This window comes from Mustelus asterias, chromosome 10 (assembly GCF_964213995.1).
Source record: "Mustelus asterias chromosome 10, sMusAst1.hap1.1, whole genome shotgun sequence".
NCBI classification, from domain to species: Eukaryota; Metazoa; Chordata; class Chondrichthyes; order Carcharhiniformes; family Triakidae; genus Mustelus; species Mustelus asterias.
The window spans coordinates 45,863,652-45,877,501 of record NC_135810.1 but is presented as its reverse complement, the minus strand read 5'-3'; the positions used below and the strand labels follow the sequence as shown (position 1 = coordinate 45,877,501).

Below are 13,850 nucleotides of genomic sequence, written 5' to 3'. Positions count from 1 at the left end.
CATGTAGGCAGTGGAGTTTGATTCAGATGGTTTGCTCTTGGCATAGGAACAGCAGAGCATATCGGCAGCTTTCTTCACAATGAGCAGCGCTCTTCAGGATCGAATCTGCTCATCCTGCATGGGGAACTGAGCTTGAAAAGGTGTCCTGAAAATAGTCTGTTCCATCAGCAACCTGGCTGGAAAACTGCATCCAGCGATCGAGTGTCCAAGGACCAAACCCACTCCCTGGAAACACCTGCCAGGTGTGCAGATGAAGATTTGGCTCAAGGATTGGGCTCATCAGCCACACAAGGACCCACAGAACCCAGTAACCAGTAACACAGAGATTCTTAGGTGGAGAATCCTACTGGTTAGCAAGTGATCACTGAAAAAGAATGTTATCCCTGCTTTACAATATTTCACTGATTTCATCTGCCATGGTTTAAAAAAATATGATTGACCCAAGAGCCCTCACACTAAGGTCAGAAGCTTTCACTTCGGTTCATGTTCCCAATTCATTGTCCATTGACCCCTGCTGGAGAGTACATGTGCATAAGTTTTGCTTGAGAACAGGACCAGATTTGCTGTGGAGGATCTTCTGCTTAAATAACCTGCTTCCAAAGGGCAGACTGTCACAAGTAAAGTGACCAATTATGTGAAGATCTGAAAGGCACTCACCCATGGACGGAACCATAATCCTTGCAGAATTGAGGAGTTGAAGAGATTTAAGAGGCAAATTAGAATCATATATTCCCTACAGTACAGAAGGAGGCCCATTGAGCCTGCACCGATAATAGTCCCACCCGGGCTCTATCCCTGTATTTACCCCATTAATCCCCCTGACACGAAGGGGCAATTTAGCATGGCCAATTCACCTAACCCATGCATCTTTGGATGAGGGAGGAAACCGGAGCACCTGGAGGAAACCCAAATTATAAATAAAATTAAATAGTGTTCTCCCAGATAAATGAAAAGTTGAACTAAATTGCCATCTCCACTAGAGCAGCAACTGGAATGTGTACTTTTAGTCAAAGTTGTTTCATTCAAATTTTCTTTTGAGCTGAATTCCCATTTTACTGGATTGTTTACTTTTCCTAATTAAGGTTATGGGATATTTTAACTCCTGTTGGTACAAAAATAACTTTAAACAGTTCAGTGTGGAATGTACTTACAGATTTTATAAAAGATATTTCTCCAGGCTTTTAAAGTCAAAATATAAAATTGTGCTACTCCTCAAATTCCTCAATAAATGAACTGTTCCTGGAGGAAATGACACAAGGTGGAAAATGAGAGGTGAGCAGGGGGAGGGGACGAGGGGGGGTGGGAAGGGGAGGAGGGGAGGACGGGTGGTGGTGGAGGGAGGAGGGGCGGTGGTAGTGGTGGGGAAGGAATTATTAGACATTCAGAGCACGTTGCTACCTGGTGTTGTAGAGACTGAGATTTTACACAGATCTGGAGCGCCAGTGGAGCGCTGACACCATGGCAGAAACTTCAGAAAAAGTGCCCATAGCCCTGGCAGGACCAGCTGATCTGGAGCAATGCCTGCCGCCTGTAAGTACCGTGGAGAGAAATGAAGTGCTGGGAACTTTGTAGAATAATATTTTAACCAATGCAAAATTTCAAAGCTTGGAGTTTAGAAATTTGTAAACACACCAACCTTGTGCGTTTCTTCCAGCATGAGAAATGGATTGACTAGTAATCGTGGACCATTTCTTTTGAGTATTGTTTTATATTGGCAGATGTCCATTTTCGAAGTTTTCCAAAATAATTGACCTTACAGCAGCCAAAGCGGGTAGCGCTGGGGATCCGTACAAGTGGTAATGAAAGGATAACAGTCAGAAGAACATACTTTTTTACCCAGCAGGTGCCATTGAACTGAATGGGGTTCGGTCCAATATAAGTTCTCTCCAGAAACTTTTGATTTCTTTCTCCTGGTCAGTTTCTAATGAAATCTGCTTCTTTCCAAAGTTCATGGCCCCAATAGACAGGAGCGGTGTAACGGTGCGGAGTTTAGTTTCGCTGTGTTGGATGTGTTACGGGATGGGATCTTTGTTTTGAGATGTCTGCTGTTTAAGAGTTGCTCTGTATGTTTTTAAGGCTTACGCCCTGGCTGTCAAACCCTCCGGCAGCAGCCGCCTGCTGAAGATCGGCGCCATAGTTCTCATCACGGGGGCTGCTCTGCTCATCCTCGGAGCCATTGGAGCTTTTTACTTCTGGAAGATCAACGACAAAAATGTAAGCAGCGCATCCCCCCAATATTTTATTAAATTATCCCCCACCCCTCTTCAAAAGCATGTTAGCTGGGTGAACGCCTGTCGTGACAGCGCTCAGTGCGTCTGGGGGAAGTTTGATGGTCTCCTGGCTTCACTAGGGCCGGCTGGTGTGGCACCTTTTCATTCATTGCACAGAATCGCCTCCCTGTGCAACTTCACTGTCTGCTGCCACTGTCTACTCCGGAAAATTGCAACGTGCTGCCAAAATCCCAACTGCCCCGCTAAATTTGCAAAGTAGGAATTGGGATGGCCGCTAGTTCTTTGCAAGATCCCGGGAGGTCTTCATCGTGATGCGCAGATAGGAAAGAATCGCAGGCCATTTGACCCATCGTGTCTGTCCAGGTTCCCCAGCATGGCTTAGTGCCATTCCCCTGCTTCCATCCCCCTGCCTTCCCCGCACCCACCCTAACCCCTCTGCACAATGACAGCTGACTTTTGACCAGAGTCGTGTGAATAGAAGTGAGAAGCGTTGAAATGTGGAAAATTAACACGAAATACCAACACATTGGAGCAAATTGATGGTCAAGGTTTTCTTTAAAGAATTGAAGAGAGACAAGTGTTTTCTGCCCCTGCATCTGCTCTCATTTGTTAGCAAGAGTTCTGTAAAAATGTATATATTGGAGCATATTCTTGCTCAAGCTAACAGCCCCAACACTGCCCACCCCGGTCACAGACGATGGCTATTTTGTAATAGACTAATACTAGGATAGGAATACTCTCCGTGATGTTTATTCTTGGTCATTCGAGGTAAACGTGGATTTTCAACAGTCTGTGAAAAGACTCTTTTGAGCCAAAGCCGCTGTTCCTCCTAGTCAGGAATCTGGAAATGCAGTTCAGGACAAGGCTGTCTTTATAGTATGGCATTCCACTGATGAGAGGAAGAGAGGCTGCTCTGTTGGCGCTGCAGAGGCAATCTATCAGTTCAAATTTTCCACTGGGTGAGAGATGAGCAGTCATGAGTGCTTAAGGACAGCCATTTTGTACTGTTGGGGGAAAATACATATTAATTCATCTAAATAACTGACTATATTCCCTCTTATGGGTCACACAGTCTGAAAACCAATGGAAATGAAGGGTTATTGGTTCGTACCTCAATCAGGAGGATGATTTTCAATTGTTGTCTATTCTGTTTGTGTTGAAAAGCAAGGCAGCTGGTACTAGAAAATTGAACAAAAAATCTGCCTGTTGGCCACACAAGACTAGCCCACCCACCCACTGGAAATAGATAGTAACCTTATTAAATTTTTAAATGAGAGTCCTATCCAGAACAGTTGGAGAAGAATAAGATTACAGTAGGAAATGTGATGAGCTGTGGAGGGAAATGATTTTCAGGATTGCGGAATAGAACAGGGAATGGGATTGAGTGGATTTCTAGACAGGGAGCCAGTGTGGACTTGTGGGCCATAATAACTCTTGAGTCAATAGCTCTATGATCAATTCTGGTGCCATTTCCATGTCTAGTGTGTGAGCCTGAGTCAGTCGGTCTCTGTCAGTTGGTACCAAGGACTGAGTGGCCTCACCAATGGCTCTTGAAGGAAGCTCGGGCCAGGTTTGGGCCTCTCACTGAAAACTATCAGACAGGCAAGGCATCTATCTCATCCACTGACCACTCAGTGCTTACCCCGATTAAAAGTTGTCCATGAGACCTTTTCCCTCTCATGTGGTTTAAGCTTTCTGATTTTTTTCTAGTTTATTTGTTCCTTTAGTTCATTCTTATTACATAGAAACATACAAAATAGGAGCAGGAGGAGGCCCTTCGAGTCTGCTCTGCAATTCAGTATGATTACAGTTGATCATCCAAATCAATAGCCTGACCCCACCTTCTCCCACATATCCTTTGACACCGTCCACCACAAAGAGCTATGTCTAGCTCTTTCTTGAAAACATACAATGTTTTGGCCTCAAATGCTTCCTGTGGTAGTGAATTCCACAGGCTTACCACTCTCTGGGTGAAGAAATTTCTCTTCATCTAAGTCCTAAAAGTTTACCCCTTACCCTTAAACTATGACCCCTGGTTCTGAACCACCCCCCCCGCCACCATCAGATACATGCTTCCTGCATCTACCCTTTCTACTCCTGTTAGAATTTTATAGGTTTCTCTGAGATTTCCCCCACTTCATTCTTCTGAATTTCAGCGAATGTTATCCTAACCTACTCAATCTCTCCTCATACATCAATGCCACCAGCCCAGGAATCAATCCGGTAAACCTTCACCGTGTCCTCTCTATAGCAAGATAAGGAGACCAAGACTTCACACCATGGGTGGAATTTTACGAGATTTTTTTTAAGTGTCGGGTGGCGTGAAATTGGGGGAGTTCCAGATCAGTTTTTTGGGTGCGTTTTCAGGCCCAATCTTATGCACTCTGTCTTTAAAAATTTGGGAGAGTCCGTTTCCCACTTCAGAAGGCTGTGGACAGGGCTTAAGTCACCAGACAGCCTATAGAGGGAGGCATTGCGCATGTGCAGACTTCTGATGCTGCACAAGTGCATTAACAGTAGCAGGAGTCTGACAGACAGAGAGCTGTCATGCCCCTGCTACTGAAGGCAGCCTCAAGTAGCACCCTCCCCCCACCACAATCACGGGGGCCTGCAGCCCGAGATGCAGCCTCTGTCACCCCCACCACCCAGACCACACCATCACGGACCCCCTCCCTCCCACACCGATCGCATGCAGAGTGGCAGCGGGCCCCCCTCCACCCCACAGGCCCCGCCCCATTGGCCCCACCCACAGGCCCCTGCCCCCGCACTGCCCTCCACTGTTCCCCCCACCCACAGGCCCTGCTCCAGCACTGCTCCCACAGGCCTGCCCACCAACAGGCCCTACCTCCTGGCACTGCTGCCTCAGGCCCAACCCCCCCCCATCGTCCTCACCCCCTGGCGCTGCCCAGTGGGCATTGCCTCACTCCCACCTTGCCCTCAGCCTCCTCGGGGGACCCCAATGGCCTCCAGTTCTATCATTGAGGCCAACACAAAAATACCTGGTTCATGGGGAACAGGTGTTTTCCTCGCTGGAGAGAACCTCTCCCGGCAAGGCCATAAAGGCAAGCGAGCCCGGATGATTCAGCGCCAGGCTCACTAAACACATTGAAAACCCTCTTTTAATAAATTAACCAGCCTCTCGCCCGTTTCCGCCAAGAGACTGACCGTGCCGGAAATCCAGGTGTCGTAAAATCGCACTGGTCGGAAAACCGGCGCCATTCGCGCTTGCCGCTTAATGCCTGATTTTAGGGCATTTTCCTGCCACAAAACGAGCGTAAAGCGGCGATAAAATTCTGCCCAATATTTGGGAGTGGCCTTACCAAGGCCCTGTACAATTGCAGCAAGCCATGCCTGCTCCTGTACTTGAATCCTCTTGCTATGAAGGTCAACATACCATTTACACTCTTACTACCTGCTGCACCTGCATACTTACCTTCAGTGGTTTACAAGGGCACCCACGTCTCATTGCACATTCTCTTCTCTCAGTTTATAGCTATTCAGATAATAATTTGTCTTCCTATTTTTGCTACCAAAGTGGATAACCTCACATTTATCCACATTATACTGTATCTGCACTCAGCTTATCCAAATCACACTGAAGCATCTCTGCATCCTCCTCACAGCTCAACCGCCCACCCAACTGTGTGTCATCTGCAAATTTGGAGATATCGTATTTACGTCCCTCATCTAAATAATTAATATATATAGTGAATAGCTGGGGTCCCAGCACTGATCACTGCCTGTCATTTGGAAATGATCTGTTTATTCCTACTCTTCGTTTCCTGTCTGCCAACCAGTTTTGTATCCATCTCAGTACATGACCCAAAACCCATGTGCTTTTATTTTACACACTGATCTCTTATGTGGGACTTTGTTGTAAGCGTTCTGAAAGTCCAAATAAACCACATGCACTGGCTCCACTTCATCATCTTTATTAGTTACATTCTCAAAGAATTCCTGTAGATTTGACAAGCATGTCAAATCCCTGCTGACTCTGTCTGATTCTGCATCTGTTTTCCAATGCTCTGCTATAAAATTCTTGATAATAGACTCTAGAATTTTCCCCACTACCGACGTCAGGCTGACTAGTCTATAATCCCCTGTTATCTCTCTACCTCCCCTTTTAAATAGTGGGGTTACATTAACTACCCTTCAATCTGTAGGCACTGTTCCAGAGTCTTGGAAGTTGACCACCAATGCACCCACTGTTTCTCAGGCCACTTCTTTGAGTATGCTGGGATGTAGATTATTAGGCTGTGTGGATTTATCAGCCTTCAATTCCATCAATTTCCCTGACACCATTTCTCTACTAATACTGGTTTCCTTCACTTCCTGCCTCGCACTAAACCCTGTGTTCCCCAACATTTCTGGTATGTCATTTGTGTCCTTCTTTGTGAATACAGAACCAAAGTACGTATTTAGTTGGTCAACCATTTCTTTGTTCCCATTATAAATTCCCCTGTTTCTGACTGTAAGGGACCTACATTTGTCTTCACCAATCTTTATCTTTAATCAAATCTTTATTGGGAAAATATAAAAGAACATTAACAACTTATGACTGCTACAAGACTGATTGTCTTACACTGTATCACAAGTAAATGCTTCTTTCCCTTCTAAGTATATAAGCATGAATTTTAAACTATTAATATTTATCTAATGAACCTGTAGGGGCGTCTCTACCACCCGTGCTGGACAGCCACGGAGAGGGATCAGACTTCACGAAGCTTAAAACCTTAGGTTTCCTCCTTCTTGCATCTGTGGTTCTTCTTCCAATTCTGCTTCAGAAACTTCAGTCCTGTCCTCTGAGCCTGACTTAAAAACATGCATTTCCACATGTAGGTACTGACCATGTGTATATTGTTTAAGTTAGTTTATTGCAGGCTGCCTGACCTTAGAGAAAAGTGTCCTCAGTCTTTCTATCTCAGTTTTGTATCTGGCTCATGTCCATTTGATTGATTAGAATGAGTTTATTCGCGGTGATATGTATTGCTTTCCATCCTGTCCAGTATCATGCTGACTTTATCAATCTAGGGGTACTTGTTCATAGCTCCTTGAAAGTGGAGTCACAGGTGGACAGAGTGGTGAAGAAGGCATTCAGCATGCTTGGTTTCATCGGTCAAACATTGAATACAAGGAGTTAGGACATCTTGTTGAAGTTGTACAAGACATTGGTAAGGCCATACTTGGAATACTGTGTGCAATTCTGGTCACCCCATTATAGAAAAGATATTATTAAACTAGAAAGAGTGCAGAAAAGATTTACTAGGATGCTACCGGGACTTGTTGGATTGAGTTATAAGGAGAGGCTGAATAGACTGGGACTTTTTTCTCTGGAGCGTAGGAGGCTGAGGGGTGACCTTATAGAGGTCTATAAAATAATGAGGGGCATAGACAAGGTAGATAGTCAATATCTTTTCCCAAAGGTAGGGGAGTCTAAAACTAGAGGGCATAGGTTTAAGGTGAGAGGGGAGAGATACAAAAGTGTCCAGAGGGGCAATTTCTTCACACAGAGGGTGGTGAGTGTCTGGAACAAGCTGCAAGAGGTAGTAGTAGAGGCGGGTACAATTTTATCTTTTAAAAAGCAATTAGATAGTTACATGGGTACGATGGGTATAAAGGGACATGGGCCAAATGCGGGCAATTGTGATTAGCTTAGGGGTTTAAAAACAAATAAGGGCGGCATGGACAAGTTGGGCAGAAGGGCCTGTTTCCATGCTGTAAACCTCTATGATTCTAAATCAAAGACATTTGTTGAGGTCACCATGTTGTTGTAGGTCACAAACTCACAGCCTGGAGTTAAAACTCTTAGTTCTGAAATTAGCCATATTTCCCATCAGACCAGAGTGGTGTCCTTTTCTTTGCTTGGTCATTTTGTATTAAACTATAGCTAGTCGGCTACAGTACAGAGCATTTGAGGTGACAAATGCAGATATTTCTCTTGCTCCTGGGGGTCATAGGATTTGCCAATACTTCTTTAAAAAGTGAATCTTGATCAGATAGGCCAACTGACCCATCCTGTCTATGCAATCCTCAAGACAGGGAATTGGGTAGAGTTGGACCTTGGTTACCACTTTGACTTTCCAGTAATCAATGCAATGCCATTTTGACCCATCTGGCTTCAGGACGAGCACAATGGGAGAGCTCCAGTTACCCAGGCTAGGTTCACTGATGTTGCTGTCCAGCGCACTGGATTTCCTGTTAGACCTGAGCCAGCTTGTTGGGGCTCAGCCAGTCGGGGTGATGTTTAATTGATGGGGTGTCTCCCACATCCATGTCGTGGACTGCTAGGGTAGTACACCTGGGCTAGTTCCTGTTGTAGCGGGCTGTCACATCCTCCCTTCCTGGATCAAGTGGGCTAATTGAGCATTTAGGTCCTCCAACATCCCTGTATTTGCCAGCCTGGAGATGAATTCCCCCGGGCTGTCCTCAAATTCTTCCACCCCCTGGCAAATTCCCATGGGTTGCCTGGGCTTCCAGCTATAATACCTTCTTAAAAGGCTATGGTGGCATAGCCAGTGTTGCTTTCCCCTATCTGAGATGTGGATCAGGTAGTTTACTTGGCTAATCTTTTTTGCTACCCGAAAAGGACTACTGAACGTGGCTTGGGAAATGTCAGTGAGTAAGGGCAATAGCACTGGGCCTTGGTCTCCAGGTTGGAGAATTTGGGCCTGGTCTGTCTGCATGCCTTTTCATTGCCTGCAGGCAAGCTTTCAGATACTCCTTAGCCATTGCACAGGCAGTGAAAAGTCTTTCCTGGAAGTTGGAGACACATTCCAACATGGAAGCATCCTCCTTGGATTCCAGGCATTTCTCCTTTAGCAGCCTTAGGCACTTTGCACCTCATGCCTGTAAATTAGTTTGAAGGGAGTGAAGCCAGTGGATTTATTCGAGGAGTCCTGAGTGACGGACAACAGGAAGTCCAAGCTTTTATTCCGATCATGGGAATATTTACTGCAGTAGGCCCTAATCATGGTTTTCAGAGTTTGCTGATGTTAATCTACCACTCCCTCGGACTGAGGGTCATATGCTGAGGACTTCAACGGGATTATACCTAAGATGTACGTAACTCCCTGGAACACTTGGGACTGGAAGATTGAAGCGATCTCGGCAGGTCATACCAGGTGAACAACTGAATTAGTCCTTCACTCACGGCTTTGGCTGTGATCTTCCGGAGTGGAAAAGCTTTTGGGAACCTGATGGCTAGACCTGTTATGGTCAGGCGGTATTTGATAACTTGTCTTGTTTCTGGGTAAAGGGCCCACACAATCTACCAGTATTCAAAGCGTTCACCGTATGCTGGGATGGGCTGGAAGGAGGCTGGTCTCATAGCAACTTGGGGTTTCCCTGCAACCTGGTTGGCGTAGTAGGTTTTGCATTATTCTGCAACATTGGACTGCAGGCGTGGCCAGTGAACGTGCCTACTGAACCAGGCTGAAGTTTTATGGGTGCCCACATGTCCAACCATCGGGATGACGATGGGCAGTTCTTAGAATTCCCTGATGGTATGCTGGGGGTAGGACAATCTGGTGGGGCACTGCCCACTCTTCTTCCACCAGCCCCCTGAGGGGTCTTCACTTCCGCATTACTACTACACCTCATAGGTAGCCATACTTTGGGGCCAGGGTGGCTTTGTATTTCCGAGCAGGACTTCAGGATCCACCTGCTGGGTTGCAGTCAGGAAGGTTTGGCTGAGCACTTCCTCCCCTTCAGTCAGGTTTCGAAAGAAAGTTTCTGCCAGCCTGACTTCTGGATGCGGGGTTTCTGGCCCTTTGCTGACTGCCCGCCAAGCCTGGGATTGGCTCACCACACAGCTGGCAAATATCTCCGGATGTCCTGCACAGTTCCTCTTTCTTCATTCAGCTGGTGTAAACTATAGGGGTGGTGACCACCTTGTTCCAAATCATTCCCGAATAGGAAATCAATTCTGGTCACCGGCAGTTTTGGTGACAATTCCCATTGTCACTGGACCCAAAAATCATGTCGAACTGTGTCCCAGAGCAGTACGGAGACATTGTTCCTGGCAGGACAAAACTCCGAAAGGTTCCAGGAATTTTGTCCAGTCCAGCTATACATTAGGCTGTGCTCTCCAAAGCGTAAGTTTCTATTGCTCGAGTCTGCATGTTCTGCTGCACTACCCAATGGGGCGTCCTTTGGTATACTACTCATATGGACCCCTATTGGGCCAACTGGCTCACCTTTCAATTTCCAGCATTCATATCTGGAACATCCTACTTGTTGCAGTGAGAACACACCGGCCTCTGCAACTCATCCTTCTGGGCTGCCTGGGGTCATCTCACATCCTCTTTCGTGCTTTATTTTCTGGGTGAGGGGGTTTTCTGATCAAGATCTCCCTGCTTATTTTTCAATGCTCATGGCTATGCTGTAGAAAGGGCCTGCCTGAGTTTATAGGCCTATGGGTGAGATGATAGCTGTCTGCTGCATCCCTGGCTATGAGGATTCTCTGCTCCTTTAGGTGTATTTGCAGGTTGGTGCATCGGCAATGTTTGAATTCCTCCAACAGAAATAGCTCACGCAGCCCCTCACAGGTGTGTGTGATATTTGAGAATCTTATCCATCGGTCGAACACACTTTGTTTCAGCCATTCAATCTTGATTTAGGTTTGGGTTGGCTTCTTATGGGTGTTCTGGAATTGCTGGTGGTATGCCTTCCAGACTGACTTGGAGGCACTTAGGATGCCAACCTTGGGCTGCTCATAATTCAGGCACTCATCAAGAGGCAGTATGAAGTAGCCCTTTTGGGCTTTCCCTGACAACTGCCCTCAAATTTAAAATATCCAGATATCTGAGAGGTATTTTAGCTGTCCTGCAGCTTTCTGAAGTGTCAGAAAATGACTCCATATCACTCTCTTTAAATCTGGGAATGAATCTTGGCATACTTGAGGGCCTCAGACAGGGTTCCATTTTAGAGTGATAAGGGGTGCTGCTAGGTAGACAGAGATTTTTCCTTAACCGCTTCCAAGTGTCTGTTCTCTCTCTGCCTTTGAACTGCTCCATTTCCAATTTTCAGAACTGGAATTCTCTTCCCTTTCTTGATCCTTTGCTCTCTCAGTTCTTCTGAAATTCCAGCTTAAAATTGGTTAGGGGAGGGGATTTGGAGTTGTGGTTGAGTTTGAAATGTAACTGTTCTACTGGAAACATGGGATCCAAATGTTCGACCAACTGCTCGATCTTCACTCTACTGGGCAATTTTAACTCGACCTGTCCAGCTCCAGTTTTCAATTGTTCTGTACTAAGGGATGCTAAAGATTCAGCATTTTTGAATAAACAAACAAGCATGAAGTTGCCATTTTCTTTGTGTTAGAGGAAAAGGATCTGCTGAGGTAAGTTACTTATGTTTTAAAATTTGTTCCAGCCACCAGCTTTTCTTAGCTTCCAATTGGCTCTTTTATATGAAATTTGGCTCGTCTGTTTCCAAAAAGCATTCAACAAGGTACTGCCCTTGAATTAAAAATATCCGGATAAGATAAAAAGCTCATGGTGTTGGGGGCAGTATATTAGCATGGATAGAGGATTGGCTAACTAATAGAAGACAGAGAGCTGGGATAAGAGGGGAATTTTCAGGATGGCAACCTGCAACTATTGGAGTGTCACAGAGATCATTGCTGGGGCCACAATTATTTGCAATATATATTAATGACTTAGACAAGGGAAGTGAATGTATTATTACCAAGTTTGCGGATGACACAAAAATAGGTTGGAAAGCAAGTGGTGAGGATGACACACAGGCCACGATTTTACCAGCTGATGAGCGGGGGCAAGCCGGTGAAATTGCGCGAGAGCAGTGAAATCAGGTTTGTCCCCGATGTCTTGCCCCATTTCCAGCAAGAGGCTGAATAATTTATTTCCGCTAAAACAGAATTTCCATTGGATTTAATGAGCCCAGGAAGCAATCGTCTGGGCTCAATTATCTTTGTGGCATCGCCGGGAGAGGTTCTTACCAATGAGGAGAACACCTGGCCCCCACGAACGGGTTACAGTTGCGATGGCCTTGCCGGTAGAACCGGAGGTCATTGAGGCCCCCTGGGGAGGCTGATATCAATAAAAGTGAACATGATGCTTGCTATTGGATGCTAAAAACAACTGCTTCACTAATGTCTTTTAGAAAAGGAAACTGCCATCTTTACTTCTTCTGATCTATATGTGACTCCCGAAACATACCAACATGATTGATTAAACCAATCACTTGTATTTAGATATTACGCATGGCCCAAAATAAAAGGCCAACAATACCTTCTTTGTGGAAACAAGGGATGGGCAACAATTGCAGGGTTCATCAGTGACATCTATTAATTCCCAAGCCTAATTTGTTTTAAATGCAAAGTCTGATTCTTCTTAATGATGATTATAGTAATCGCATTTGGAACATTAGAAGTTATAGGAACAGCCTATTTGAACTAACGCGCTCGTTCCATTTCCAGAGATTTGTCTCAACTTCTCGCTATTTTCTCCAGATTCTTCAGTCCTACTGACTACACCAACATATCAAATTGTCTCTTGAAACTTCTTTATATTTGCTTCAATTACTTTCTTTAGTAACTTACTTGAGGACTCTCTTAGTATTTGGAATTCATTCCCCATGAACAGGATTCTCCAATGTTGTCCATGACTGCCCTGCTGCCAGCGAGAATGGAGAATTTGGCACTCAGCCAAAACTCCATTCACTGCAGCGGCACTGGAGAATCCCAGCCGCGGATGAGGTTGGAAGTTTTCAGTGTACATCTCTCCACCTTGCTTCCTTCCTTTAGGACAAGTCTTAAAACCAATCTCTTTGACCAAACCTTTGCTCATCTGTCCTATTATCTCACATGTGGCTAAATATCAAATCTTCAGGCTCTGACAAAGCAGCCTGAGATTGTTGACTAAATTAAAAGGGGTTATTGTTCTTTGTTGTTGTTCTTAAGCTGAATTAGCTTTCTATTTCAGTAAAGACACTTCTGGTAAGAATTTGTGATGAACACATTTTTGAATTATATCTAATTACTATTATTTCTATTTGACTTTTATAACTTGATCTCAGTTATTGATGTATTTAGATTATGTTTGCATTCTAATGCAGATTATCTTTTACAAACAACAATTCAATGGGCCAAATATTACCATTTTGATTCTAAGTGCTGAATCTGGGCGCAATTCAGATCCGACCTGGAAAATTGTTCTCAGGCGCCCCCATACGCACTTAGCCTGAAATAAAATTGCGAGTCTGAATCGCGCTGTGGATGGGGCTTATCGCGCCCGAAACGCTGCAGCTCTGATCAGAGCTTTGAACTGCGCATGTGCAGTGAGAAAGAAATTTGAAAAACGTGCCCGTCACATCGCTCCCAGGCTGCAAAAAGTGGATAAAGCGGCCCGGGAGCAAAAGGTGGGAACGATGGCCCCCACAGACATTGCCCCACCCGCACAACATAAGTGTCCCCCTTATCCACCCACCCCCCCGCTACCCAGACCGATCGTGACCCCCTGCCCCCTTTTCCCCTCCACCGATTGCCTGCAGAGCGGCAGTGGGCCCCCCTCCCCCCACACCGATCACCCGCAGAGTGGCAGCGGACCCCCCTGTCACTGCCTCCCTGCCAGAGAACGATCTGGCCCACCTCCCTTTCCC

At 45.6% G+C, this 13,850-nt stretch overlaps 1 protein-coding gene across 1 annotated transcript in view; it reads left to right on the top strand.

Annotated features, from left to right (window-relative positions):
* Positions 1-1,458: 1,458 nt before the first annotated feature.
* The window catches only part of cnmd (chondromodulin), a 55,601-nt gene continuing 43,209 nt past the window's right edge, over positions 1,459-13,850 (top strand). The window contains exons 1-2 of the mRNA XM_078222759.1: positions 1,459-1,530; positions 2,077-2,214. Of these exons, the coding sequence (XP_078078885.1) occupies positions 1,459-1,530; positions 2,077-2,214 (210 nt within the window). The remainder of the gene's footprint in view (positions 1,531-2,076; positions 2,215-13,850) is intronic.